This window comes from Ips typographus, linkage group LG4 (genome assembly GCF_016097725.1).
Source record: "Ips typographus isolate SLU linkage group LG4, UJ_Ityp_2.0, whole genome shotgun sequence".
In the NCBI taxonomy this organism is placed as follows: Eukaryota; Metazoa; Arthropoda; class Insecta; order Coleoptera; family Curculionidae; genus Ips; species Ips typographus.
In genome coordinates, this window is record NC_138425.1 from 10,286,334 (window position 1) to 10,311,286 (window position 24,953).

Consider the following 24,953-nt stretch of genomic DNA (forward strand, 5'->3'; position numbering starts at 1 on the left):
CAATGAAAACGAGGTAAACAGCAGGAAAAATCCGAACAAGTGAACACAATTAACATAATTGCTAGCGTGCGATCTGCTCGATAGGCAATGTCAATTAGTTGTTTACCTTTTTCTTGTGAATGAGGACATTATGCTTCTACACAACCCAGTTTTCAGAAAACATAATGATTTTTAAGTGTTTTTTTTTTTGGGAAAGCCTCATTCTAATATGGAAAGAAAGTCATTATTTTGGTTTCACTTGCAAACATCTGCAGTTTTAAAAAAGTGACTTTAATTATTGTAATCCATAAAACGAAAACCGGTTTGCAGGTTGGTCTGTTGTCTTCAAAACGGTACACAAATATTTACTTGCTTGCAAAACCTGCAATGTTTAACGCCTTTATTTTGTGTACCATCTTAAGGTCTCTTGAACCCCAACAATAATTGAAAGTAATATAATTTATAATTAGGTTTCAAAAACATGTAACATAATATAACATTACTCATGGTTCTGTAAAAAATAAAGTGCTGACATTATGACTAACAAAATTTGTTGTTATTAGAGAATGATTACAAAAAATCAGAACATCCTATTTAATTAGTTATAACGATAATTACATAAAATGATAGCATAATACTGCTTCTGTTAATGTTATATCTGACTGGATACGATAATGGGTATTTGTTTTGATTGATCAAATATAAATAATACTCATATAATTCATAACAAAATTCAATGCTTAATGCATCAATCACCTTAAAAAGTTGGACTGTGGAAGAAATATGGGTTGTTCTAAAAAGTATTAAGTTTCTTCTTTTTTTGTTTTGTTTTCTGATATGAATATCATTTATGTGTCTAACAGTTCTAAGAGTTGTTAGCTCTTGTATCAAAAATAACTTTTTTGTGATGGACCACAAGAGATTTAGATATGATTTGGTTGACCATAAAGTTATATATTAGTTCTATTATTATTTTATAAATCGCACAATTTAATCTAAGGTATTTACTGAAGGATAGTTTGTCAAAAATCATGATATTAGTATTATTATGCATAGTAGATCAAACGTACATTTTAGGTTCACCAGCTTGTCGACATGCTAGAGAAGTAGAATAAACGTATATCATGGTACCTATACGTTAATTACATCTTAAATAAAGTTTTTTTTCAAATATTCCTAAGCTAGGACAGAAAATTTCTATTATTAGTTAATATTATCAAATAATTTATTTGTATCTAGATTAACATTTATTGTTTTTTTTCTTTGACATTACCGAGGGAGTTAATGTCAAAGAATTAAAAAATATACTTATTACACATAATTTTAACAGTCTCTAATTGTTACTATAATACAGAAAACTGTTGTATAAGTAACAATCTATTATTACAATTATTGTACTGGTCGTAATTTGCTCTATAAGGCCATTATAGTGTGAAACATGACTCTGAACACTTTTAAAAAATTGGTATTATTCTGACTTCCTTAATTGATTTTTTTTTAAATTAAACAATAATGTATACATATAGGAAAATATTTTTTAATTCATTACTATTAAACGTTGGTTAATTTTTTAATCAAAAATAGACTGTAAAATCTAGTAGAAGAAACAATATGTATGCATTTTTGCATTTGGTTAACTCATCCACAATACGAAAATGTAGAACAATGAAGAACTTCTCTAGTAAAAGAAAACATCGAAAAGAAAGTTTCCATAAATAAGCTGTCAAGATTAATTAGAGCAGTTTCTACTTAATCGTCCTACCGGTTCCACATACAAAAAATTAACAAAAGGCATCTGCAAAAGTCGAATTCTTCTGGTTGTTTCGCAATCTGTACCCTTTGACAAAAAATTCAGTTCAATGAAATGTTAATGAGACAAGATTGTAATTAATAGAGTGAACAAAAATGTGATCAATTCATTAATTATCTGATTCATTTAATTTTTTCAAATTGGTTCAACACATCTTGTTTAAATACCTAATTTATTTTAGTTAGTAATCTCACTTGACTTGTTGGTGACTATAAATAAGTCAAAGCATATACTAGAATTGGTATAAAAACTCCACCATTGTAAATTGATTGACTGGAAATAAAAGATTATTTGGAACTAATTGTTTAATCGGAAATAATCACTATTTAAACATTAATTTTACGCTACTTATAACAGTAACACCATTGTATACAGAGATAGTTTCGAAAACTTTTACAATTTTGACTGTATACTATAGATTATAGATAATTTTTGAACATACAAAATTGACATTAGGAATTGACAGTTTTTATGATCACAATATTTTAGGTAAAATTCAATACATTCATTGAGGGTTACAAATTTTATTAGACATCATGGTTCACTCAAATAATTCCCCTAGTTTGAATTCTAGTGTAATAAAAATTATGCTACAGTTAATTTATAATTATTGTTTTAGGTTTGAAAAACTGATTGGTACATACAGTTATTGGATTTTAACGTTAATTAGACCATAAATCAGAACAATTGAATTTTCAGTGATAAGGACTCTTCAAAATATTATTACTTAACTATTCCACTTGAACATGCGGATTGTACAGCAATAATACCTTAACTTCAACAAATTATCAAGTACTGGTATTAAGTCAAATTTAAATTTTTACTGGTATAACATTTCAGTTAATAACTACTATAACAGTGCATATCGTGCAGATGTAACTATTAATTACCATCAGTCCTTAAAGTTCTTCCCAGTTTTCAAAAAATTGCATCTCTCAGTCATTTAATTTTATCCTACTATAGTATTTAGGTATTTATCAGTCGATTATATTTGATGGTATAAGAAATTATTAATTTCCTGTTGCAGTTATATTAGATGATATTCCATTACGTCTAAAATGCTATAGGAATTTATAACAAGTTAATAAATAGCTTGGAATTGACTACATGGTTCAAGAATTTTCTTATTTAATTAAATTCATAGCAAGTCAGAGAATTTTTGTGTTGAACTACAAATAGAGTGCCTCACTGCGTGATATTTTTTATAAATAACTACTTGTTTTTAGTTAACTTGTTTACAATAATTAGAAGTGTGAGAAAAGTGTCAAAAGTTGGAGAAGACTGTTTTGGTTCATTTGATTTCATTTACTATTGCTTGCATAATAATACTATTAACATTATATAAATAGTAGTTTACTGAAATAAAAATAGTTTTTTCTTTACGTAAAATAGAAAGTAGTTTTGTCTAACCAACCCTAAAACCTGAACTCTATGACAAGTGGTCCATTAAATCGTCCTATTGAAATCGACATCAGATCAACAATAACCCAAACCATAAATCAAACACAAATTGAGCACATTAACAAAAAAAACTGCCACAGCAGTACCGCAAAAATTATACGCTTCTATCAATTTGTCCTAAACGAATTCAAGCGTAAACGTGGATAATACCAAACATTAAACCTAAAACAGTTCAATGTAAAGCGGCAAATGGCAAGGCAAAATACGTTCCAAAGTCAGAGTGCGTCAAGTTGGCATTACTGTTAAAGACTTCTTGGTAGTGGTACCTACTACGCCGGACAAACTTAAAAATAACTGAAGCTCTGTTAATTGCCTTTACCAAAAAGTTATGGTTCAACCGGTCTGAGTAGTGTCTTTGGGATCCTTTTGTGTAAGATGGACAGAACATTCTGGTTAATTTTGATGATTTGTTTATTAAAGTGTGCGTCTACGTGTTGCGATGATTCCCAACGAAAAAACTTGGCTGAAAATGATCAAACCAGGATAAAGAATTTGGAGAAAAATGGTGCAGCTCTAATGCCTCAATCTTGGAGAAAGTCTTTAGCAATGTACCCTACAGTGGCCACGTGGTCTGTTCACACCAACATCCCTTTTTCATCACCAGATTCAGGTAACAATTTTAATTACTAGGTTTTTAAATTCTTGCCAATGCCCCACTTACTCCACATGTCAAATAAATCTCAAGAAAACAACTATTGGTATGCAAATGAAAGTTGATAAGAGTTGTAGGGATAATTGAGGTTTTGGGGTTACTCTCCACTATTGTAAGATTTTTTTTGCTTTTTTGTAAACGATAAATTTTTGGTCTTTACACCAAGATTTGTTTAATTATTCACATAAAACGAATAAAGCTGACAAATTCTAAGAACTTTAATGTGTTCGTTAAAGCTGTTGAAATATATTCATAAAAAACGACTTTTGTGTCAAGAAGCAGCTGGTTGATGGCCATTTGTTGGGAAGCACTGTTAGTTTTATGCTAAGTATTTTTATGACAAATTATATCGGGAAAAAAGTGTTAAAAAATGAAACTATGTGGGCGATTAGGAATTTTTAAATTCTAGAATTTCTATCAAGGTCAATCTGTTACATTGTTCCATATTTTACCTGTAATGACTAAATAAACTTCCGCAAGTATATATAAAAAAACCATTTAAGGAATTCGGAATCAATATGTGTAATTTATTTGACATAGTAACTATCGGCTAATTGGTATGTCAATAAGTTAAGTAGCGAATTGCTAATTTGTCCTTGTTTGGTATGCACCATAAAGAGCATTAAGCTCACTTCTGTAGCACTTGATTAGTTAAGTATGTTTTACAAAGACGATTTTTATTCACAAAATAAACACTTTAGTGGAAAATATATCTGGGTCGAATGTTTTAATCTATTTTAAACGCATGCGTTATGATGTTTGAAAAAGCTTCTTGTTCGAGATATTATATTTTGATTGCTTTTCTGTGCAGCTTTAAATTGTTTTATAATACTTTAGTGCAGTTGATAGTTTTAAATGTGTTTAAAAATCAGTTGTGTTTTTTGTAGTTCTGAGTTCTTATATAATTAGTCAGTCAACTTCATTTTCATGTTTGTTGAGTTAAAATTGATTGATTCCTTTACAACAAAGTCATACTGGTATTATTACAAGATATAGACACTAAATTTACATAAATCCTCTAAATGGTACTTACTGTTGTTTGGTTAGACATTTTAAACAATATGAATATTTTTAGTTAAAAGGTTTAAGCACAAGTCACTGTTTTCAACTTCCTGGTAATACTTTACTGAAAACGAGGTACTTTGCTGCTTTTAAATGTGCTTTGTATTGTCTATCCATATACATCTTGACATGGAGAATGAATTCCGTTATATTGTCCGTAAACGGACAATTTAATGTCCATTTTATCTGTGTAAACTGTACAGAGAACATACACAAAAACAAAAATATTCTCAAAAAGACTGGCTTGAATTATTAACACTTAATTTCAATTTCAATGCTTTGTTGTTAATTTATCCATTTTAAATTTAGGCTATTAATAACTTAGAAATAAAATGTAATAACTTTATAGTGAAACACCATTTTCACTACTCTAATATGTACTTATGATTGTTTTTGTTTTAGACACATCAGACCTAACTTACGATGATAACGAGGAACGAGGCAAAAAAGGTGGTATCAAGAAGAAAATGAAGAAATACATGCTGCCACTACTGATAGCGTACAAACTGAAATTTTTCACCCTTATTCCAGTGCTGATTGGAGGACTTATTCTATTGACAGGTGCAACCGGATTGGCTGGATTCTTCTTTGCTTTGTTTGCTGCTGTTATGGGTCTCAAGAGTGGGCATCATTAGTTTTACGCTGACAAACATAAGTTCTATAGATGAACGGTAAAATATGTTATTTTTATTATAGCGAGCGCCCAAGCTAAGAAAGTGGACTTATTTTATAAAATTACTACATAACGGCATTAAAATATCAATGGTTTAAGTGAAATTCAGATCATTTCCTGAGAATAGATTCGATTCCGTAGAATGATGTCAGGTGTTTGATATGTTGTTGGAAAACGTATTATTACTATCGCCGCAAGGCAATCTAAAATTAATACAAAATTAAAAAAAAAATAAGTTTTACATTTTAAAGTAATTTTTAAATTCATAAAAAGTTTTCGACCTGATGAGAGTTTAGAATCATAACATCTGTTGCCGACTTGTCGGATGGTCACTATCAGCCGCAGTTAATGGACTATAAAAAATGAAATAACAGCCTCTCTTAAGTTCACAGTAAACCATTTAGTAAGTTGATGTAAGCCATTTTATTGCTTATGGCAAGTTTAAGCGTAACATTATCATTTAAATAAGTAATTTATTGACAAAACTGTACATATCTATTTATAAGACTAATTTTTGTAATTATGATGATTGTCATGTGTTAATGAATAGTTTGGATGCAATTTTACAAAAATCCTTTGTGTCCATCGTTCCACAAACGTTATTTTGTTACACTAGAGGCACGTGCGTCTTCTCTTTAATATTCACGGTTGGTATTTTATATGATTGCTTCTATGATATTATCCACGGTCCAATTAGTTAACCGTTGCAAACAATGTAAAATGAAAATATAAAACAAACGACTCTTTTACGTATTTATGTAGATTCAATGTCTGTTAAACTCGTCAGATTTAAATTACATGCTTCCTTGATGTTAGGTTGATCTCTGATAATACCAAATTAAAACTAAAGATTCTGATAAAGTTAATGCACTGTTTCACTTTTAAAAATCTTTGTTTATTGTAATTTGTATTGTATAAAGGATTTTTAAGCAGCATTGAGGTTTAGCACAAGTCTCCTTGTACGACTTACTCGATTTATCATATCATGTATAAGTATCTGTCTAAAACAAATTCGGACTTATTAAGTTATGAAGAAATATATTACAGTTAAAAGTAAGCATTTGTTTCTATTTTTTTTTTAACTTTGATAATCTTCTATTTACAAAAAAATAACCCCATTTTTGAAGCACGTTCTAATACTGACTTAATATATAAAATATGATCTGTAAAACTCCTGTCCTGCAACTATATTACTCTCTTCTTTTCACTGTTTAATATTTTAATAATTTGTTTTTTATGTAGTTGTAGTTTTATAAAGCAATCTAACACAAGATAAGACTAAAATAGTATACCTAAGTAAATTATCATTACAATTTTGTTTCTCAATTCTCGATAGCAGAGATCCTTTACTAGACAACGTTTCTTCTAAAACTTTTTATAAAAATACTTCCACATAGTTTGGGGTCAAAATAACCTTAAAAGATATATTTTTGACGTCTTGAAGATAGTTTTTACTACTAATGACGATTTTTTTGATTTACTATAAGTTTCCATGTACGTTTGCGTAAATAGCAACACTGGTTTGTGGTTTGTGATTTGTTTGTGAAGCAGCCAGCTGAAGGCTGCTTTTTTTGAACAATCACAAACCACCCTCTGTTCTGAAAGTTACAAATGCTGTACATGTAAATGACTGATTGATGTTAGTTTTAGCGAACGTTTTGAACCAAATTATATTATACCATGATGCTTGCTGGGCATATATTCAAAAGAAATATAATTCCACTATATGGTGGAATTACATCATTTGCACCTGCCCTATAAGGGAATCAAGTTTGGGACAAGCATTTCTAGTACAAATACAGGTTTCCTCCACCCCATCACCATATATGGCATTTTTACACCACTTAAGCATATGCTAGGCATATGTTTAGTATATGTTATTTAATTTTTTCGACTTTTAAGTAATAATTACTTCTTAAACAAGCTAAAAATATAACCAGTACTTTAACCTAGCAAAGCTCCAGTTCTTAATTTAAGGTCAGATTTTTCCGCAAACGCGGTTAAACTGCGGGTTTAAAATAAGCATCGGTGGTTCAGTGGTAGAATGCTCGCCTGCCACGCGGGCGGCCCGGGTTCGATTCCCGGCCGATGCAATTACTTTTTTTAAAAACAACCTTTTTTATTGTAAAATAAAACACTAATTTATAATCACTTCCCGCAAACAGACGAATTAAAATAAATACGTCAAAAATACGATTTTAGACCAGAATTAGACCTTACTTATACAAATAAAAAGATTAAACACAAGTTACTATTGCTTTAAAAATATTTGTGCTATTAAACTAATATTAAAACTTAAATAAACCAACTCTAAAATTTCACCAAAAACTGGGATAGTAAATTTGGCAGTGTCAAATACATGTCTATAAATATGCTAATATTCTTATAAAACATAAAAATTATGCAGGCGTATAGGAAATCTATAATAAGAAGAGAGAAACCATTAGAAATCGACGAGCAACAAAGATGGCGAAAAAGTGACATGCGTCATTCAGCCGAAGCGGATGTGACGTAATTGGACAGTTAGTCACAAAACACCAACCACTCTATATGATGAAATGATCACGTGATCAAATGTCACATCAGAAAGTATGTTGCCATGTTTGTCTACCTCATTATTTTCTAATGGTTCTCTCTTCTTACCAGAGGTTTCTTATGTACAATTTTGAAATTATCATATCTGTATACTGTGACGTTAATAAAATATAATAAATGTGTTCTTAGATTTAAAAATTACAAATTTACTCATATATGACTATAATACGAGTAATTAAAAAGTTCAGCTTACAAAAAAACTTTGATTTTGAAACCTCATAAGCATTTCCTTACTTAAAAGTAATAAAGAGGTTCTAATTTGTCATTAATGTGATTTTTTAGGCTGTATCATTCGGTTGAAACTTCATTCTCAAAATCTATGGGTTCTGGTGGAATGTATCCTTTAGGCAACTCTAAATCAGCTTTTCCCCATCCTGGATTATTTACGTGAAGAACTTTTATCTAAAAAACCAGTATTAAATACTTAGTACCGTAATAAACTTCTAATATCGAATACTTACCAACTCTTCCCGGGGCTTATCTTGACTGGCCACCTTTGCATATCCTACTATAGAAGAAATAATCAATCCCAAAGCACTAAGTAGCACCGAAACACTGGACATAACAGCCATTGCTTTAACAGCCACTGGAAACAGCACCAATTTGCACAATAAAGCTCCAAAAACCAATCCTATCAAGTAGTTGTAGTTTTTCTTGGGTTTTCTGGCCTCCACAGCAGAATCTATCACAATTGATTTATTAAACTAGTTAAAAAAACATCAGTGGACAATCAAACCTGATTTTGCTAGAGTGAGATTCTGATCATTGTTGGCAAGATATAGGAAACCAGTTGCTAAGGGCAGTAATCCTAATGCCATAACGGCAAAAAGGTAAACAAACCGACTGCACTTCATGACAGAAAAAAACAGTTTTTGCTAGTTCTTTTATGCCCTACTGGACTACTAGACACCCAGGACCTTACTAAAATTATTTATTGCATTTCCTCAATCCTACTGACGACTTACTAAAAATGTTTTACTCATTTTCGTGCAGTTTCGTATATTATACAAATTATGTTAACCAAACTTAGCGGTTCTAACAAACTTTACAAGTGTAAATCCCACTGAAATACGGCCCTTACATGGAAATATACAGCTATTCTAATACGTCATTTACTAACAAAATGAAATAGAAAAATTATAGCTCACTGAGTAGTAGCGGAAAATAGCTTCAGGCGAATTTTACGAAAGACTGCTTATCCACTTGACAGGCAGCAATTTTCATGTTAATGACAATGATTTTTGCACAAATTCAAGAAAAACCGTGTTGTTTTACTGTAAAAGGTATTATATTAATCGATTAAAATATTTGTATAATAATACTAGTTTGTTTGCCTTGTGGTATTAAATTTAAACTTGGATGATTTAGTTTTAGATAGTAAATTCCTCAATCAAAAGATGATTGATTTTTATTTTGACAGTTATATAAGTGATTAGAAAATTTCACAATATTAGAGTATAAAATTTGTAAATGGTTTCACAGTTTTTAATAAAGGTGTCAAGAGAAAATTTAAGAAAATAAAGTGAAACTTGTCATCCTAACGATGTTGAGAAATTACTAATTAGAGCAATAATACTACAAACACTTGTACTTTCGTTTGTTAAAATGTGGAGTAATTTCAAGTAACTTATTAGCATATACATTTCACAACAAACTTTTATAAATAAAACTCCATTTCCGCAATACTAATTTTTAAATTGTTTATCCAAACATGATTATCTATTTACTTCACACTTTCTTTACCTTACAGCCTTGAAAATTTTCATTAACACTATGTGAAGGATATACAGGGAGAATTATTGTTGAATTTTATAAAAAGGTGATTAATAGCTTACGTTCAATACTGATGAATCAGTAATTAAGACAATACATTAAAGTAGGTTTAAGATATTGTTTTGGCAAACAATCGGCACAGGATACCGTGGTAAAAAATGCAAAAATTCAGTGTTCTTATTTCAGACAAAGCGTGAACTAGAATTTGGAGCCAACCTGTATTATTTGTCCAGTTGACAATACCGAAGCGCAAGTGAAATTTAACCAAATAATATCTTGTGTAATTAAACAATACAGTTATGTTTGTTCCGGCTGGTTTTTGGTCTTTAAGTAAATATTTTACTTTTAATTTCACTGGGTCACTTTGTTTAATGGATGGGTAGGTGTCACTTTACATACAATGTGTACTCCTCCCTTTATTTTTTCGGGTCTTCAATTTGAAGAGGGGCTAAGTACGTATAAATATTATTGTTCAATACAAGGACAGGGAGTCTGTGTTTAGTGCTTCAAGCAAGGGTTCGGTAATCCATTTGTGAAAATGTCTAACTTCAATTTGGTGCTTGCTGCTGTCTTACTGTCATCTTTTACACGTGGAGTGAGTGGTTTAAAAAATATATTGTGAAACAGTTTATAAATTTTTGGTTTTAGGTGCCACTGAATAATCAAGTGGAAACCAACGAGATCAATACGGTAAGTACTTGACAGAATGAAATGAGTTTTATTAAAACGGATATTTCTCAGGACTCCGACTTTATTAAGGACTTGGATAAATGTGCTTTCCAGTCTGACTCTCAAGGAATAGCTAATTGTGCCAGTGAACGTTTACTGAGGTCCCTTGATGACCTATCCTTGAAACCTGACATTGAAATTCTACCTGGAGTGTCTCTTTTAAGGTATCTACATTTTAAAATAACACCAAAAACATCATAGTTTATTTGAAAAATTGTAGTGATGGCAACTTAGCCAGCTATCGATCTGGTAAACAACTCAACCAAGAAATTCAGGAAGTAAAGTCGAATCACGGATCACTGTTGGGACTAATTGGCAATGCAACTGCAAGATTCTTTGCTGACAGAACTTTGAAAGTTAAATTACCCAGTAGTGAAGAAATTGGAAGAGCTTTAGAAGAAGGTGAGTTTCACTAACAAAATGAAGAATGTGACATAACAACAACTCTAAAAAAGGTCGCAAGAGAATGGGCAATAACAAACGCAAAGGAGGAATGTCAATGAGCATGATGGGAATTGGAGCTGCTGTTGCTGGTTTAGCACCACTGTTTATGGGAAAAATTGCGCTCATGGCTGGTGCAGCCCTTATCATAGGAAAAATTGCCTTCATTTTGTCTGCCATCCTTTTGGTTCAAATGTTCATGGGTGGAAAAGGACAAACAGCTGTAAGCAGTAGTTTTTACTGAATAAAACAATTTTTAAAAAAATTAAATACAGGCACAACATGCTCCTGAAGCTACTATTAGCGTAATTCCCCAACTTCAACCGCAGTACGGTCCACCATCAAACTCTTACGGACCTCCAGCCACCTCATATGGAGTTCCTTCAAGCCAGTACCCTTACTCCAGGTCTTTTAATACTGAAGAAGAAAAGGTGAAGTACAGTCAGGAGTTGGCGTACTCACAGCAAAGAAAATAAGTCATTTTTTTAATTTACAGTCTGAATATGTTTGTTGTTGTATTTATTTAATTTATTACCATTAAGAAATAAAACTTGTAGTATTGACGTTTTGTTGTTACTGATTTTTTAAGTGCATTGGTACAGGTAATATAAATTGATGTCCGTTACGGGTACCGTTGCCATCTGTGGGTAACTGGTCTAGGTAAAATGTGATTTCTCTATATGACTTGCACGACATGGTAGAATGCCTATTTGGAGCATTTGTATCAACATTTTAAAATATGGCTTTGTTGGAGCTAGATGTCGCGTCAAGTACCTATTTGATAATTTTATATCTAGTTCAATTAAACGTGAAATAAATGAAGGTGTTTAAGTTTAGCGCTATAATAACCAAACGAAGTTGATTGGAAATCAAGTAAGAAAGTTACAATGTTTCAAAAATACAAAAAATGACAGTTTTGGTAAAAATTGCATTTTTGGCAAATTTTTAAACCGAAAATTCGAAAAATGCCATTTTTTGTCAAAATTTTACAAAAACAAAGGTATTAGCACGAAAACCGCCACACAAATATACAAATCCATCTGTAGACCAGTTCTAGACTACGGACACTTACTTAGAAAACGCTACTGACAAAACTAAAAGATATACTCAGACTACGGAACAGATTGCTCTAAGACTAATAACCAAAATAAGACACCCAGAAAACCCACTACACAACCCATCCAACCAACTTCTCTACGAACGTACAAACATGACCAAAATAACAGACAGACTTATACAACTACAGAACAAATGGAAGAATAATCCAAACAACTGGACAATAATAAACCCACTGTGCATAACAAGACAAACCAGACAATCCCGTTACCTCTTTCCCACTGCCACCCTACTAGAACACTTTAACTAAGATTTTTTTTTTTGTAAATAAATTGTAAATAATTAGAAATAAGTTAACATGTATACTAAAACCATAAAAACATCCCACTGTAAACATAGGCAGAAAGACCAAGTGGTCGATAGCCTTTTTTCTATCGAAAATAAAGATTGTTTATATATATATTTTTAATATTTTTTTTGCTTTAAAATGGTTCCAATGCATAGCAAAGGGGCATATTTATAAGTAAACTAAAAACGCAGAAAAAGCATTTTAAAATTTTTTATTTAAAAAAAAAATTCAGCAAAATTGATTGGAGAGAAATTAAAATAAATATGTGTCTACAAGTACTAGCATATACTAATTCAATATTTAAAAAAATCAATAAGTTTTACCAAAAAATTTCATTTCTCGTAGCCTATCGAAATGCACCAGCGATATTATCTTTTGTGTTACAAAAATGTTAAATTTTATCTAGAATTTTATTGCTTCTTATTTGCTGTTAAGTATGTAAGATATTACTATCTTTAGGAAAAACAAGGGGAATAAAATATAATTTTGAAATATTGTATCACCCGGGCTCATGAAACTGGAAATACATATTTGCCTTAACTGTGTGTTAAATGAAACTCAAACATAACCAACATCTAATTTTTAATCAAGTAATAAATAAATTATCAATAATGTGCATTAAAGTTATTAGTAAATTCAAGTTAATTGACTTAGTTTCCAACCCCACAAGTTAGGGATTGTATATCCTTGTAGCACTTGAATTTATTTTTTCACAATTCAGACTTGTTCATAGAATATTAAATAAAACTCAACATATAGTAACAAATTACGTTTTTTTTTTCTTACAAATTAACAAATAAATAAGTTAACAAGTTATTTCAGTTAATTACCCGGTTTATAACCAGGTTGCAACCCCAAAGGTAAAGGTTTGTTCTCAAAACTCCTTCCATAACCAGAATGGCCGCCGCCACCTCCATAGTCTTCATGTGCAACAGAATGGGAATGTGATGAGGTATAAACAGGTTTGGCCACTACTTCGTAGGTGGTTTTGCCGCCTCCACCGCCGCCTCCTTTCAAAGCAGCCAATGCAGACAATACCAAAGACATTAATGCAGCCATCAAAGCTTTTCCTGCTAAAGCTGCTAGAGCTCCCATTGCGATAGCCATCAGTGTACCCTTCATCATAGCTGCAGCCGCCAACAGGTAGCCCATACCGCCTCCGTCTCCTTTCTTGCCACCGCCGCCCCCATAACCACCGCCGCCTCCTTTACGAGCTGAAGCTCCATCAATTCCATTTTCACTCCACAGTTTAAGTTTAATGGAATGACTGTCGAAGAATTTGGATACTTTTTTCATTAGGAACATGTCTAAACGGGCTTCAGGATCATTAGGGAATTCTCGAGCAAGGTCCGCCACTATATCAGCCGTATTAGCATTTCGGGATGTCACATTTTCACGCACTATAGACACTCCAGGAAGTAGACTGTAGTTTTCCTCTTCATTGAGTTTTTCAACCCAGGAAACAATATCCAATTTCAGGCAGGTTAGCGAGTAGCCGGTGTCGCAATTTCTCGAAAACGACTTTTTAAATTCACTTTTAGTGTCATCACTAATCACAGTAGTAGCAACTACAAGTAATAAAAATGTCGGCAGCCACATTGCTTTGATGAAGAACAACCGAAGACTGTGGATTTAGCACCCAATCGCTCTGAATATATACCGGAGAAAAGTGATTATAAAAAGTGCAGTAATTGTTTTATTCAAAATTTGACCACTCCACAAGTGAATAGAAATAAGTGGAGCAACAAGCAATTACTGCACAGTAACCATGAAATGATAATCCAGCATCTCCTCTAAAGAAGCGCCAAGAGCACGTTCTCTTTAATGAACCGATCACCACAATGGGTTTTTCTACTCTCAAAGTAAAAGTAACTGAAATAATAGGCGAATTTGGAACGACATTTTTAAGAGTCATTTCTAGCAATTTGTTTTTTTTTCAAGATCACTCATCAAACTTTAATTTATCGCACTGATTCTCATCTTAAAAATTAGTTCAACATTTGTAGTGCACTTGTAACCACTCATTTCTTTGCCAGTCTGTGTGCTACTGCCTTAATGGACATACAAGAAATTGTAAGTACTTACATTTAATTGACATTAGTTTCATTTGCTGACTTTATTACAACAATCTTGAATATGCAGGCTAAATTAACTTCTGCATTAGTATCATCTCTCGCAGCCTTCCGGTAATAAAAAACTTAGCAAATGTAAAACAGTAATGAACATAAAGTATGTCTTATTAAATTTTTAAATTTTATGTAGAATCATAAATAATGAGTGTTAATTGCCTGCATTTACTTCGCTCTATTTTTATCGATTATCAATATTAATATCCGCAAGCCAATTACTTGAGCAACTTTGTATCTGACTATATTAACTGATGCTGCACGTAAGTCTTCCTAGCCAACTTAATAAAAATCGTGAGACGTGAGTAATGAAACAAACTAGGTCGATTAGTGATTAGTATTAATGTAATCAACTTAAAATTTTCTATATACAGAGTGTCTCGATCATATTACATTTAATCGCAGCGTTTTCTTCACACATTACAAACTATGCACAAACACGTAGACTTAGGATTAGATTAACAAAACGAGATGGGTTTTCTTTATTATTTTATTCATAATTTAGTACAAATATGAATTCAACATTGTTATGTGATAAATTAGTTTCGCAGATATAGTTCTGTATTGTTAGACCCTCCAAGCATTAACACAAATCGAAATTGAAAGAAAACGGTGAGTATTCAACCATTAAGTTACTGATCAATCACTCAATACTGTTTTTTTACGCTTTTTTTTACCTTCAACTGAGTCTTCTCAAATTTCCGATCAAAAACTTCAGCAATCAGTAAAGAAAAACGAATGAGATTTTTTCTAGTTGTGGATGGTTCTTAACCGTTTATTTTTCAACAATCAAACTACACCATAATTGCATATTTTTAACACTTTTTAACTTGGTTTTGATAAGAATTTGCTCCCGAAAATGAAGACATTACTATAGCTACAGTTCCCACTAACAAAGCCTTTCCTGACACCACTGCTAGAGCAACCAGAGTGAACAAAGAAAACGAAACTACTCCAATAACTCCACTTGCTATAGCAAGTCCAATCATAGCGTGTCCAGTTTTCTTCCTACCAGGTTTGTTGGTCTCTGGTAGTTCTCTGGTGAAATTCGAAATTTTTATTCTGATGTTGTTCTTCACACTCTCAGCTTCCGATTCATCATCAAAGTTGCTTTGCCCCAACGCAATGTGCTGCACTTGTTCAATTAAGTCACTTAAAATCGAAATTATAGACGATGCTTGATGATTGTCAAACAAATCAGTTTGGCACTTAACTAAACCAGCAAACCAGTAAACCAGAAACCACAAAACTATTTTGGACATACTTGCGCGACTAAATACCATCTTCAAATAACAGTATATTAAAAGTGGGTTTATATATTATAATTTGAAGCAGTAATTTCCGGTTTTGTTGTGTGTCTGTAAAACTTTGTTGTTTTCTGGTGGTAAAGTGTAATTACAAAGAAATCTATGTCAACCTTGAACCTTACAATGCACAGTTTTTTTAAATTTTACAACTTAACTACTTGGAGAAGCACCACTCCAGTTATCCAAAGAAATTACAGGTTGTGCCATCACATGAGGCTTCTCTTTTGAGGTTACTTCCTTAATTCCAAGTACTACAGACAGTACCAACGATACAGCTCCAGTTATCAATGCTTTGCCAGCCAACGCTGTCAATCCTCCCATTGCCAGTGTAGCCAAAACCCCAAGAACCATAGCTGAGGAAATCAAAATCATCATTGCTCCTCCATCGCTTTTTTTATCTTTTTCTGATCCTCTTCCACTTTCTGCTACATCATCTGGTCGAACTAAATCAATTAGGTTAATCTTCAAAGAACGGCCGTTAATAAAATGTTCCATTTTTCTTCTAAGAAAATCGTCGATAGAGTCTTTTGGAAACTCTCTTCCCAATTTTTTGTTTGTGTCACTAGTAGTCACTTCAACACTGTTGGAGTTTAAAACCATTGACACTCCAGGAACCACAACTATTTCTTCATTAGCCCCAAACCTGTCTATCCAATTAGCAACGTCCAGTTTGAAGCATTCCAAAGTGTAAATTTGGCCACAATAATTCAATAATGTTGATTTTAAATGACTGGATGTGCTTGTTGTGACTGACCAACTTAAAACAAACATATTGACTAACTTAAAAAACAACATTTTTCTGACTTTACTTAAGGAAGAATACAAACTTATTATCACAGTTTGGGCTTTTATATGAACAGTCTAGTGTAATAGACCAAAAAGGTCTAGTTTAACAACATTACCGTACATAAACCCACTGAACTGGTTGTGACATATTGTAGGTTTGGCCCAAATGCTAGCAAAATGTATGTCTGCAAATTGTTTTAAATTTTTTAAAATAATTTCTGTCACTAATGAGCTGAGACACTTAAGAAACATTTGGTACTAACATCCACTTTACTTTCCATTCAATCAATATCTTAAGAAAACGGAAAGGCGACCAACTTATGAAGAACAATTAATTAACAATGAGGATTTTTAATCGATTTTAATTTTATTAATATCCTCAAGTATTAAAAGTGTCAAGTAATTGAAACTCTCACATATTTAAGTAGGTACTCATTAACTGGAGAACTGGATCTTGGCTAATAATTCCATATAAATGAAAAGTTTTATGGGTACGTTGTTTATTTAGGTGGAAATCCTGTTTAGTGTAGTAACTAATTTAGTGAGTAAAATTTTTTATAAGTAACAATTATTATAATCTCTAAAAATTTTTTTTATTATATTAACATATGCAATAAAGTGCAAAACAGTTACATGTTTTAAAAACTTATTATTTATTAGTCAAATATTAGCATGGGACACATCAAAATAATTACAATGGATTTACCACAATTTGTTCTTCGTCAAAATTCGATTTGAGAAAAACCAACGGAATAGTTTTTTAAGTTAACCATGACAAATTTGAAGCAGAACTGATTTAGTTAAGTTAAACAAACTATCCATTTTATTTTTCTTCTTCATTTACCTTCATAAAGTGTCCCAAAGTTAGGTTAATAGTAACTTTTGTATTTTGATATGTATGCTGTAAATTTCATTATTTCTATACACCAACAAGTGTACAATAATGTCTGAAACAGTTTTTACTAAAATGTTGTACCCTATACATACAGAATTTCAACATTATTGAGTTTTAGAGCAGACATATTTACAATGCAAATGTGTATGATAATATCATCATAAAGCACAAGTTTGACCAAACTGTATTATAGGAAACAAAACAATGTAATGTTATTCATTAGTTATTGAATATAATAAAATGGAAGTAAAACATATAAATTAATGGGCAACTATTCGCATGTCAATCATGATAGATCTAACTCTTAAAGATTATTAATGGACAAAGAAGACCATTTGTGTGTATTAATCGAAGAGGCATTTACATAATTTCTCATCGGCTTATGCTGAACTGATAAAAAGACGACTTTCCTTTAGTTGTCTCAGGTTTTTGGCGTGCACCTGTTTTGATATCGCTTAATTTTAATTAAACAACAAAACCCGTTTGTTGGTTTCATCGTCTGGTAATCTGGAGCACACGTAAACTGTGTATTAAAAAAAAACATAATTAGTTCTGCTCGATTTCTTTACGCTTTGGCTTATAGTAGCCGAAATATGTTTATTATAAATTAGAATGTTACAATATTGTAACATTCTTGACCGTTATAGTTTTATTCATAAAGGTGTATTCAAAGTTGTAAAAAATAAATGTATTTCTGATTTACCTAAATTAAACTAACTAATAAGTGATGAAAACAATGATAATAAATAACAATAAATTAAATAAAACTATGAATTATCACAAGAAAAATTATTGTGGAGGTTTATAGCCTGGCTGTAAAGCTAAGGGTAAAGGTGCATCTGCTAGACTTCGTCCATGTCCATAACCTCCATCCCAACCTTCATGAGATGATGAGTGTGTATGAGAGGTGGTGTAAACAGGCTTAGCCACAACCTCATAAGTGGAGTGACCACCTCCTCCTCCACCGAGAGACTTCAAACCCACAACAGCAGAGAGCACGAGTGAGATAAGTCCAGTCATCAAAGCTTTTCCAGCAAGGGCTGCGATACCACCTAAAGCAAGAGCCATTAACATGCCCTTCATCATGGCACCAGCTGCCAGAAGCATTCCAAGTCCATCTCCACCCTTTTTGTCCTTCTTCCTCGCAGTACCTGCAGCACCATCTTCGGCCGCTTTCCAAAGGTTCAACTTTACAGAGTGGTTGTTCAGGAAACCGCTAACTTTTTTGAGTAAAAACGCATCCAGCCGGGCGTTAGGGTCATCCGGGAATTCCCTAGCCAATTCGGTCACTAAATCACTAGTGGTTACTTTGGCACTATTATTTTCTCGCACTATAGACACACCAGGCAGTACTGTGATATCTTCATTTTCGTTCAACTTGTCCACCCAATTCACCATGTCCAATTTGAGGCATGTCAACGAATACGAATCGTCACAGTTTTTCGATAAAGACTTTTTAAATTCACTTCGATCACTTTTCTTGTTCACTTCTTCGGCTAGTGTTTGGGTGGCCACCAGGGTGGTAACGAAAACAACCACTACGAGTTTAAGACCCATGCTGACTCGACAGTACTCGATCTGCTTCTGATGATTTATCATAAACCGTAGCGGATTATATAGTGGATCCTGTGGACGGTTAAAAAAATATAGTCGACGTACGGACCAAAATTAGTGGCTTAGGGGAATCAAATAAGTGGAGCACACTAAAATAATTGTGAGAGGATGTGACAGGGCTATTAACATTAAGCCACAATACTTAAGTTCCATAGCTCTCACTTGTATAAGTAGAGAAAGGTTTTTTTTTCTGGCGGGCCTCATACGTTCAGCATGAGATTTTTTTTAGATTAGATGTAGTAGCCCTACCATGTCTTACACTAGCGTGCCTTGATTCTAGATTGCTTATTTTGGGTTTCAATTTAATTTAGTTCTATTGTGCGTAATGATTGCACTAATGATGTGGGATCGTGAGAAAATGTGCCGTTTTCGTGTAAGTACCATAACTGTCTTTTTATTAGGTTTATGGTTGTTCGTTAGATTGCACGTGTGATTTGCAGACAATGTTGGAAAATTCTTGTTGTTAGTTTAGAAAATTATTATTATGTATCCTGTATAAGACAAGAGTAACAAAAGTGTGGTGAATTGAAGATGTAATATTGCTCACGTTAAAGGTAATTTAAATACCATGTTATTGCAATCAGATTCACTTTTGTGGCCAACTCAGAATACGAGATACTGTATTTGGAAAACTATTCAACATAGGAGCTTGCGGCAAAGAAATGTGTAATTAATTAATTCAAATTTTTTTGAAAATTTTAAAAATGCACTTAAAATATGGATCTCAAAAAAGTAAGATTTAAAATGTAAACCGTTTTGTCCTAACATCAACCGTTTGTCTGCTACTGCCTTCCAAAAATTGAAAACGGTAAATATCTCGAAAACGACAAAATTTGTAGAGGAATTTTTTACAACAAACATTTTCGAGATCGAGTAGTAGAATCTAAAAACTGATATCGGTCATGAAAAATGTCAATGTAGGAAAGCTGGAATTTCAAAAATATTTTTCTCTCTTCTGGGTCTTTTTTGTTATTTTTTTACCAATATACTAAATTTAACAAAACAATTTAAAAGTAGTGATTAAGAGAAATAATAATAGGTAATTACCAGCTGCATTTCAATCATATTTCAAGACATAAAATCACTCACTAATAGCATGTGTTTACCTATGTAATTTAGCAGGTAATTAAATTTATTTCTGTTGACTAGTCGATAAAATGTTACTAATATTTTTGGAATAACATTTCTAGCAATAAGTCACATCTGTATTTAATATAGAATGTAGAGGGCATTGTTTCTAAATCCATTATTATCTCTTTTTTCACTATTCACAGTCTCCAATGTACGTTAGGGGAATATGTATGTAATCTATTTTCTTTTAAATACATTCACTGGTTTACTAGAAAGGATGTTTTGACGTAAAAATAAAGCACCACAGAGAAAGGCTTTGATAATTTATAGTTAACGTCGATTACATCGAATCGTAAATGAGAATTTTCTGTTTTATATCCTGGTCCTGCTAGATTTTTTTTACAATTCAAAGCAGTTTGAAGAAAGTAACAGTTTTTATTAATTTGATTTCAGTAAAGCTTGAATCTTCTGGTTGACTTTTCTTATTACGAGTCAAAATAACTAATACACAGGTTGGTCATTTGGTAAAAAAAAACCCATATTAGTGCTTCATATTTTATTACTAATTATTATCATCTAAAATGACAACAAGAAATTAAATAAATAAAAATAACTGGTGAACCAAATTTCATTATCACTTTCTCCAACTCAACTAAGCTGGCTTATATTCCGGACTCAATCCTAATGGTAAAGGCATATCAAAACTTCTTCCATAAGACGAATGTCCATATCCACCATGACCACCATGTTCATGAGACTCTGAGTGGGAATGAGACTGAGTGTAGATAGGTTTTGACACTATTTCGTATGTTGTTTGCTTGTGATCGGAATGCGTTAAAGCTTTCAGCCCTATAACCGCTGACAATAGTAATGAAATCAAACCTGTCATTAGGGCTTTTCCTGCAATGGCTGCAATCCCGCCTGAAAAATCAATCATAAATTTTATGGCTTGATGATTTAAAGGGATGTAGTTTTACCTAAAGCTAAGGCCAGTAAAGTTCCTTTCATCATAGCTCCAGCGGCCAGCATAGTGCCCATTCCTCCTCCACCTCCACCGCCTCCTCCTTTACCACCACCACCTCCACCTCCTCCACCACCTCCTCTTGCTTCTTCAACGTAATTCTTCCTGTCAAAAATGTTGAGTCTAACTGCATGGCTGTTGAGATACGACGTTACTTTCTTCATTAGAAACGCATCCAAACGGGCATCAGGATCATTAGGAAAGTCCCTGGCAAGTTCAGCGACAATATCAGCAGTACTGGATCTAACACTACCATTTTCCCGAACTAACGACACACCCGGTAACACATTGTAATCATCATTCTCGTTCAGTTTATCAACCCAAGAGACAATGTCTAGTTTTAAACAGGTCGCCGTGTAAACATTCCCACAGTCTCTAGTTAACGATCTTTTATAGTCAGTTTTTTCCGCATCTTCAGCACCAGCTTGAAGGGCCAGAAACACTGTTAACACTACAACTGACCTGGAGATCATACTTGGATCGTTTGATGTGAAAACGTCTTGCCCATCTGGTTTATATACACCAACACCAATAGTGGTGTTAACCAAAAAAACGTCCATGTAGAGCAAAACGATGGAAAAATTTGCCAATGAAGGAAAATAGTCTACAAACCAGTCCTATTAGAGGCGAATATTAATATATTTACCTCACGGATTGATTGGACATTGCAGATCCGGATTTTGGTTGTTTTGATTCAAAACGAATTCCATTTATAATTAAAGGAATGTTAGTTACATCCTGCTAAAATAGTTGGTGTAAGCTTTTTTTGCAATCATAACGAATAACTTTTTTCAGAAAGTTTTTTGAAGTTTTTGTACCAATTGTCAATCGTTTTCACCACTTAATTTCTTTTTTTCTGAGTTTGTTTATGAACTTTCCAAAATCTATTGAGCCTATTTGATAACTGTGATAGACACTGCTGAATATCAACGAAAGTGACTAAAAAGGTTTTGTACAAGTACGGTCCTATACCTTCGGAAGTTGTTTGTCATTCTACAAATTGAAGCGGATCTAAAGGAAAATTTAATGCAGTGGCGTATATCTTTAAGATCCCACGATATTCCATCTTATTTTCTTAAAGTCAGCAAAAATGCATTACTTCTAATTTAAATTCAAGATTTCACTTACTACAACTATCTACTCTTATATTGTAGAATAACAGAAAGCAACAAAAAAGTGGACATCAAAATTATTTAACAATTTACAACAGTTTTAAAGTATAAAAAGTTTCTATTGTCAATAAAAAAAGGTATCTCTTGTATTGAAATAAGAGCTTTCAACCTTTTGAAACCTTTGGAAATCAACAAAGAAAAGTGTAACAAACTTCCGACTAATTTAACTAAATTCTAATATCTTATGTTGCATTATTATCAGTCTATTAAACGCAACTGCATTCAAACCATTGGAAATAATTTTGAACAATGGAAGTATTCTTGTTTATCTCTGACTAGTTAAGAATTTCTCATTTTGAGGCAAACATTTAGTTTTTAAACTGCACATATTTCTACTGTAGCGTTGGAATTTCATCCAAAACTGAAACTTTCAGTTATGAATTTATGAAATTATAGTTTTGGAAAAGAACATTTTCTATAGCCTCAGATTCTATAAAGTCGTTAATTCTTTAACTCATCCGTACATGTTAGTCACTTTAAAACCAATATTGATGAAGCCGTATATGATATATGGTAAGAATGGTCTACAATGAAAGGATAATAATTAGAATCAAATCATTTTGTAGACCATAAACGTGTTTGTGACTTACAGAAATAAGTGAGTACACTTCAGTATAATTCAAGATGTTTGTATAATATTTCAGTTTTTTGAGTAATTTACAACTGATAAATAGATAAGAATAACAATCTTTAATGAGAAGTTAGTGGAATTTCTTTAAGACATTTTGGATTTTGGCACATTTAGTTAGTTATTGCTTCTTCTCGTGTTTTTTTAGCTTCACAGCACTGAAGAAAGTCAAATTGCTAATACTCTTTTAATAGTACTCATCTTTAACTAATTTGCATAATACACAAACAATTAATTTTGTATAATGCATGAATGTTGCATTTCTATTAAACTTCCATTCAGAGTATACGTACTTGTATCAAGTGTAACATTGCTGGTGACCACCAATTATTTAATAAAACACATTTGAAACTTTTTCTGACTTTATAATTTTCCACTTTGTTGCAAAACTTGATAAAGAAATTTATGTAAACTTAATTTTTTAACCCTTTATCTTCTTAACATGCTCCATTACCGCGATAATCGATCAATTGACTCAGGTATAATGAACCGTGGACTATAACTCGATTATAATTAACCAGATTATAATTTATGAAGCATTAAGGAATGTCCGGCTTGAATTCTACTTAAGAAACACAAACACATTAATAGTAACTTTATAATTTTTCAAAACAGAAAACTCAAAATAAATAACAATAAATATTAAATAATGTTAAATTCCTATCACTTTATGTAACTTAAGCTGGTTTGTACTCAGGATGGAGTCCCAAGGGTAACGGTACGTCAAAACTTCTTCCGTAGGAAGAATGTCCATCCCATCCACCTCCATGTCCTCCAGCATGTTCGTGAGATTCTGAGTGGGTGTGTGATTGGGTGTAAACTGGTTTTGACACTATTTCATAAGTGGTTTGTTTATGTCCGGAACTAGTTAGAGCCTTCAAACCAATAATGGCGGAAAGTAATAAAGAGATCAGACCTGTCATTAAGGCCTTGCCAGCAATGGCTGCTATACCGCCTGTAAAAATCCAAGATTATTATGTTTTATATTGTTGAAAATAAGACAAAATTCTTACCTAAGGCTAGAGCCATTAAAGTACCCTTCATCATCGCAGCAGCCGCCAACATCGTTCCCATTCCTTCTCCACCACCGCCTCCTTTCTTGCCACCGCCTCCACCACCTCCACCACCTCCTCCACCACCACCCCTAGCCTCCTCTACGTAATTTTTCCTGTCAAAAAAGTTTAGCCTAATAGCATGGCTTTCTAAGTAGGAAGTGACTTTTTTCATCAAAAACGCATCAAGACGAGCATCAGGATCGTTGGGGAAGTCTCTGGCCAATTCGGCAACAATATCAGCTGTACTAGCCCTAGCACTACCATTTTCCCGCACTAGTGATACACCCGGTACAACACTGTAATCGTCGTCCTCGTTCAGTTTGTCCACCCAGGATACCAAATCCAATTTCAAGCAGGTAAAAGTGTACGAATTTCCACAGTCCCTGGTCAATGATTTTTTGTATTCACTTTTATCACTTTTTTGCGATGGAGGACTGGACGCAGGACTTGCAGCATCTTCGGCCAAAGCCTGAAGGGCGAACACAACAGTTAACACTAAAACGGACCTCCTAGTGAACATCCTGTCTGAGTTTGTTCACCATTTGATGTTTAAGCGCTTAAGCATCTAGTTTATATAGAGGAACGCAATGTGGCAGTAGGAAGAAAACATAAAACTTGCTTGTTAAATGTAGCAGGGGATTTATTTATCAAAGAAAATTAGATTGCACATGGTTCGATCGTAAGACAGGTGTGATAAA

The 24,953-nt window shown here is 32.7% G+C and overlaps 8 protein-coding genes and 1 non-coding gene across 9 annotated transcripts; 3 read left to right on the forward strand and 6 right to left on the reverse strand.

Moving 5' to 3' along the window:
- The first annotated feature begins 3,402 nt into the window (after positions 1-3,402).
- Positions 3,403-6,694, forward strand: LOC145728148 (uncharacterized). Its single transcript, XM_081978173.1, has 2 exons — positions 3,403-3,860; positions 5,367-6,694. Exons 1-2 carry the CDS (start codon positions 3,626-3,628, stop codon positions 5,597-5,599), a joined length of 468 nt encoding a protein of 155 aa, XP_081834299.1. The 5' UTR covers positions 3,403-3,625; the 3' UTR covers positions 5,600-6,694.
- Positions 6,695-7,659: 965 nt separating this feature from the next.
- Positions 7,660-7,730, forward strand: TRNAG-GCC (transfer RNA glycine (anticodon GCC)). Its single transcript has one exon. It is a non-coding gene; the product is annotated as a tRNA-Gly (tRNA).
- Positions 7,665-9,451, reverse strand: LOC145728149 (uncharacterized). Its single transcript, XM_081978174.1, has 3 exons — positions 8,969-9,451; positions 8,694-8,914; positions 7,665-8,634 (listed from the first exon to the last, which is right to left on the reverse strand). The coding sequence occupies exons 1-3, from the start codon at positions 9,084-9,086 to the stop codon at positions 8,521-8,523; spliced, it is 453 nt and encodes a 150-aa protein (XP_081834300.1). The 5' UTR covers positions 9,087-9,451; the 3' UTR covers positions 7,665-8,520.
- A 1,020-nt stretch (positions 9,452-10,471) lies between these two features.
- LOC145728249 (uncharacterized) lies at positions 10,472-11,738 on the forward strand. The gene is made up of 6 exons (XM_081978327.1): positions 10,472-10,600; positions 10,654-10,695; positions 10,747-10,898; positions 10,955-11,136; positions 11,190-11,398; positions 11,451-11,738. The coding sequence occupies exons 1-6, from the start codon at positions 10,544-10,546 to the stop codon at positions 11,649-11,651; spliced, it is 843 nt and encodes a 280-aa protein (XP_081834453.1). The 5' UTR covers positions 10,472-10,543; the 3' UTR covers positions 11,652-11,738.
- A 1,409-nt stretch (positions 11,739-13,147) lies between these two features.
- LOC145727735 (uncharacterized) lies at positions 13,148-14,220 on the reverse strand. Its single transcript, XM_081977551.1, has one exon. It carries the CDS (start codon positions 14,177-14,179, stop codon positions 13,403-13,405), a length of 777 nt encoding a protein of 258 aa, XP_081833677.1. The 5' UTR covers positions 14,180-14,220; the 3' UTR covers positions 13,148-13,402.
- A 1,943-nt stretch (positions 14,221-16,163) lies between these two features.
- Positions 16,164-16,784, reverse strand: LOC145727786 (uncharacterized). Its single transcript, XM_081977608.1, has one exon. The coding sequence runs from the start codon at positions 16,782-16,784 to the stop codon at positions 16,164-16,166; it is 621 nt and encodes a 206-aa protein (XP_081833734.1).
- Positions 16,785-18,242: 1,458 nt separating this feature from the next.
- On the reverse strand, positions 18,243-19,308 carry LOC145727783 (uncharacterized). Its single transcript, XM_081977606.1, has one exon. It carries the CDS (start codon positions 19,291-19,293, stop codon positions 18,484-18,486), a length of 810 nt encoding a protein of 269 aa, XP_081833732.1. The 5' UTR covers positions 19,294-19,308; the 3' UTR covers positions 18,243-18,483.
- Positions 19,309-20,915: 1,607 nt separating this feature from the next.
- Positions 20,916-21,975, reverse strand: LOC145727781 (uncharacterized). The gene is made up of 2 exons (XM_081977603.1): positions 21,357-21,975; positions 20,916-21,300 (listed from the first exon to the last, which is right to left on the reverse strand). Exons 1-2 carry the CDS (start codon positions 21,958-21,960, stop codon positions 21,032-21,034), a joined length of 873 nt encoding a protein of 290 aa, XP_081833729.1. The 5' UTR covers positions 21,961-21,975; the 3' UTR covers positions 20,916-21,031.
- A 1,809-nt stretch (positions 21,976-23,784) lies between these two features.
- Positions 23,785-24,820, reverse strand: LOC145727782 (uncharacterized). Its single transcript, XM_081977605.1, has 2 exons — positions 24,214-24,820; positions 23,785-24,155 (listed from the first exon to the last, which is right to left on the reverse strand). The coding sequence occupies exons 1-2, from the start codon at positions 24,773-24,775 to the stop codon at positions 23,878-23,880; spliced, it is 840 nt and encodes a 279-aa protein (XP_081833731.1). The 5' UTR covers positions 24,776-24,820; the 3' UTR covers positions 23,785-23,877.
- Positions 24,821-24,953: the final 133 nt, after the last annotated feature.

Excerpts from the sequence above, each read along its gene's own strand:
- LOC145728148 (XM_081978173.1), top strand. The coding sequence starts at position 3,626 with ATGGACAGAACATTCTGGTTAATTTTGATGATTTGTTTATTAAAGTGT. Across the intron at positions 3,861-5,366 it reads TTTTTCATCACCAGATTCAG|ACACATCAGACCTAACTTAC; the intron begins GTAACAATTTTA and ends TTTTTGTTTTAG.
- LOC145728149 (XM_081978174.1), bottom strand. The coding sequence starts at position 9,086 with ATGAAGTGCAGTCGGTTTGTTTACCTTTTTGCCGTTATGGCATTAGGA. Across the intron at positions 8,915-8,968 it reads TCTCACTCTAGCAAAATCAG|ATTCTGCTGTGGAGGCCAGA; the intron begins GTTTGATTGTCC and ends CAATTGTGATAG. Across the intron at positions 8,635-8,693 it reads ATAAGCCCCGGGAAGAGTTG|ATAAAAGTTCTTCACGTAAA; the intron begins GTAAGTATTCGA and ends CTGGTTTTTTAG.
- LOC145728249 (XM_081978327.1), top strand. The coding sequence starts at position 10,544 with ATGTCTAACTTCAATTTGGTGCTTGCTGCTGTCTTACTGTCATCTTTT. Across the intron at positions 10,696-10,746 it reads AAACCAACGAGATCAATACG|GACTCCGACTTTATTAAGGA; the intron begins GTAAGTACTTGA and ends GATATTTCTCAG. Across the intron at positions 11,399-11,450 it reads GTGGAAAAGGACAAACAGCT|GCACAACATGCTCCTGAAGC; the intron begins GTAAGCAGTAGT and ends AATTAAATACAG.
- LOC145727735 (XM_081977551.1), bottom strand. The coding sequence starts at position 14,179 with ATGTGGCTGCCGACATTTTTATTACTTGTAGTTGCTACTACTGTGATT.
- LOC145727786 (XM_081977608.1), bottom strand. The coding sequence starts at position 16,784 with ATGTTTGTTTTAAGTTGGTCAGTCACAACAAGCACATCCAGTCATTTA.
- LOC145727783 (XM_081977606.1), bottom strand. The coding sequence starts at position 19,293 with ATGATAAATCATCAGAAGCAGATCGAGTACTGTCGAGTCAGCATGGGT.
- LOC145727781 (XM_081977603.1), bottom strand. The coding sequence starts at position 21,960 with ATGGACGTTTTTTTGGTTAACACCACTATTGGTGTTGGTGTATATAAA. Across the intron at positions 21,301-21,356 it reads TTTACTGGCCTTAGCTTTAG|GCGGGATTGCAGCCATTGCA; the intron begins GTAAAACTACAT and ends TTGATTTTTCAG.
- LOC145727782 (XM_081977605.1), bottom strand. The coding sequence starts at position 24,775 with ATGTTCACTAGGAGGTCCGTTTTAGTGTTAACTGTTGTGTTCGCCCTT. Across the intron at positions 24,156-24,213 it reads TTTAATGGCTCTAGCCTTAG|GCGGTATAGCAGCCATTGCT; the intron begins GTAAGAATTTTG and ends GGATTTTTACAG.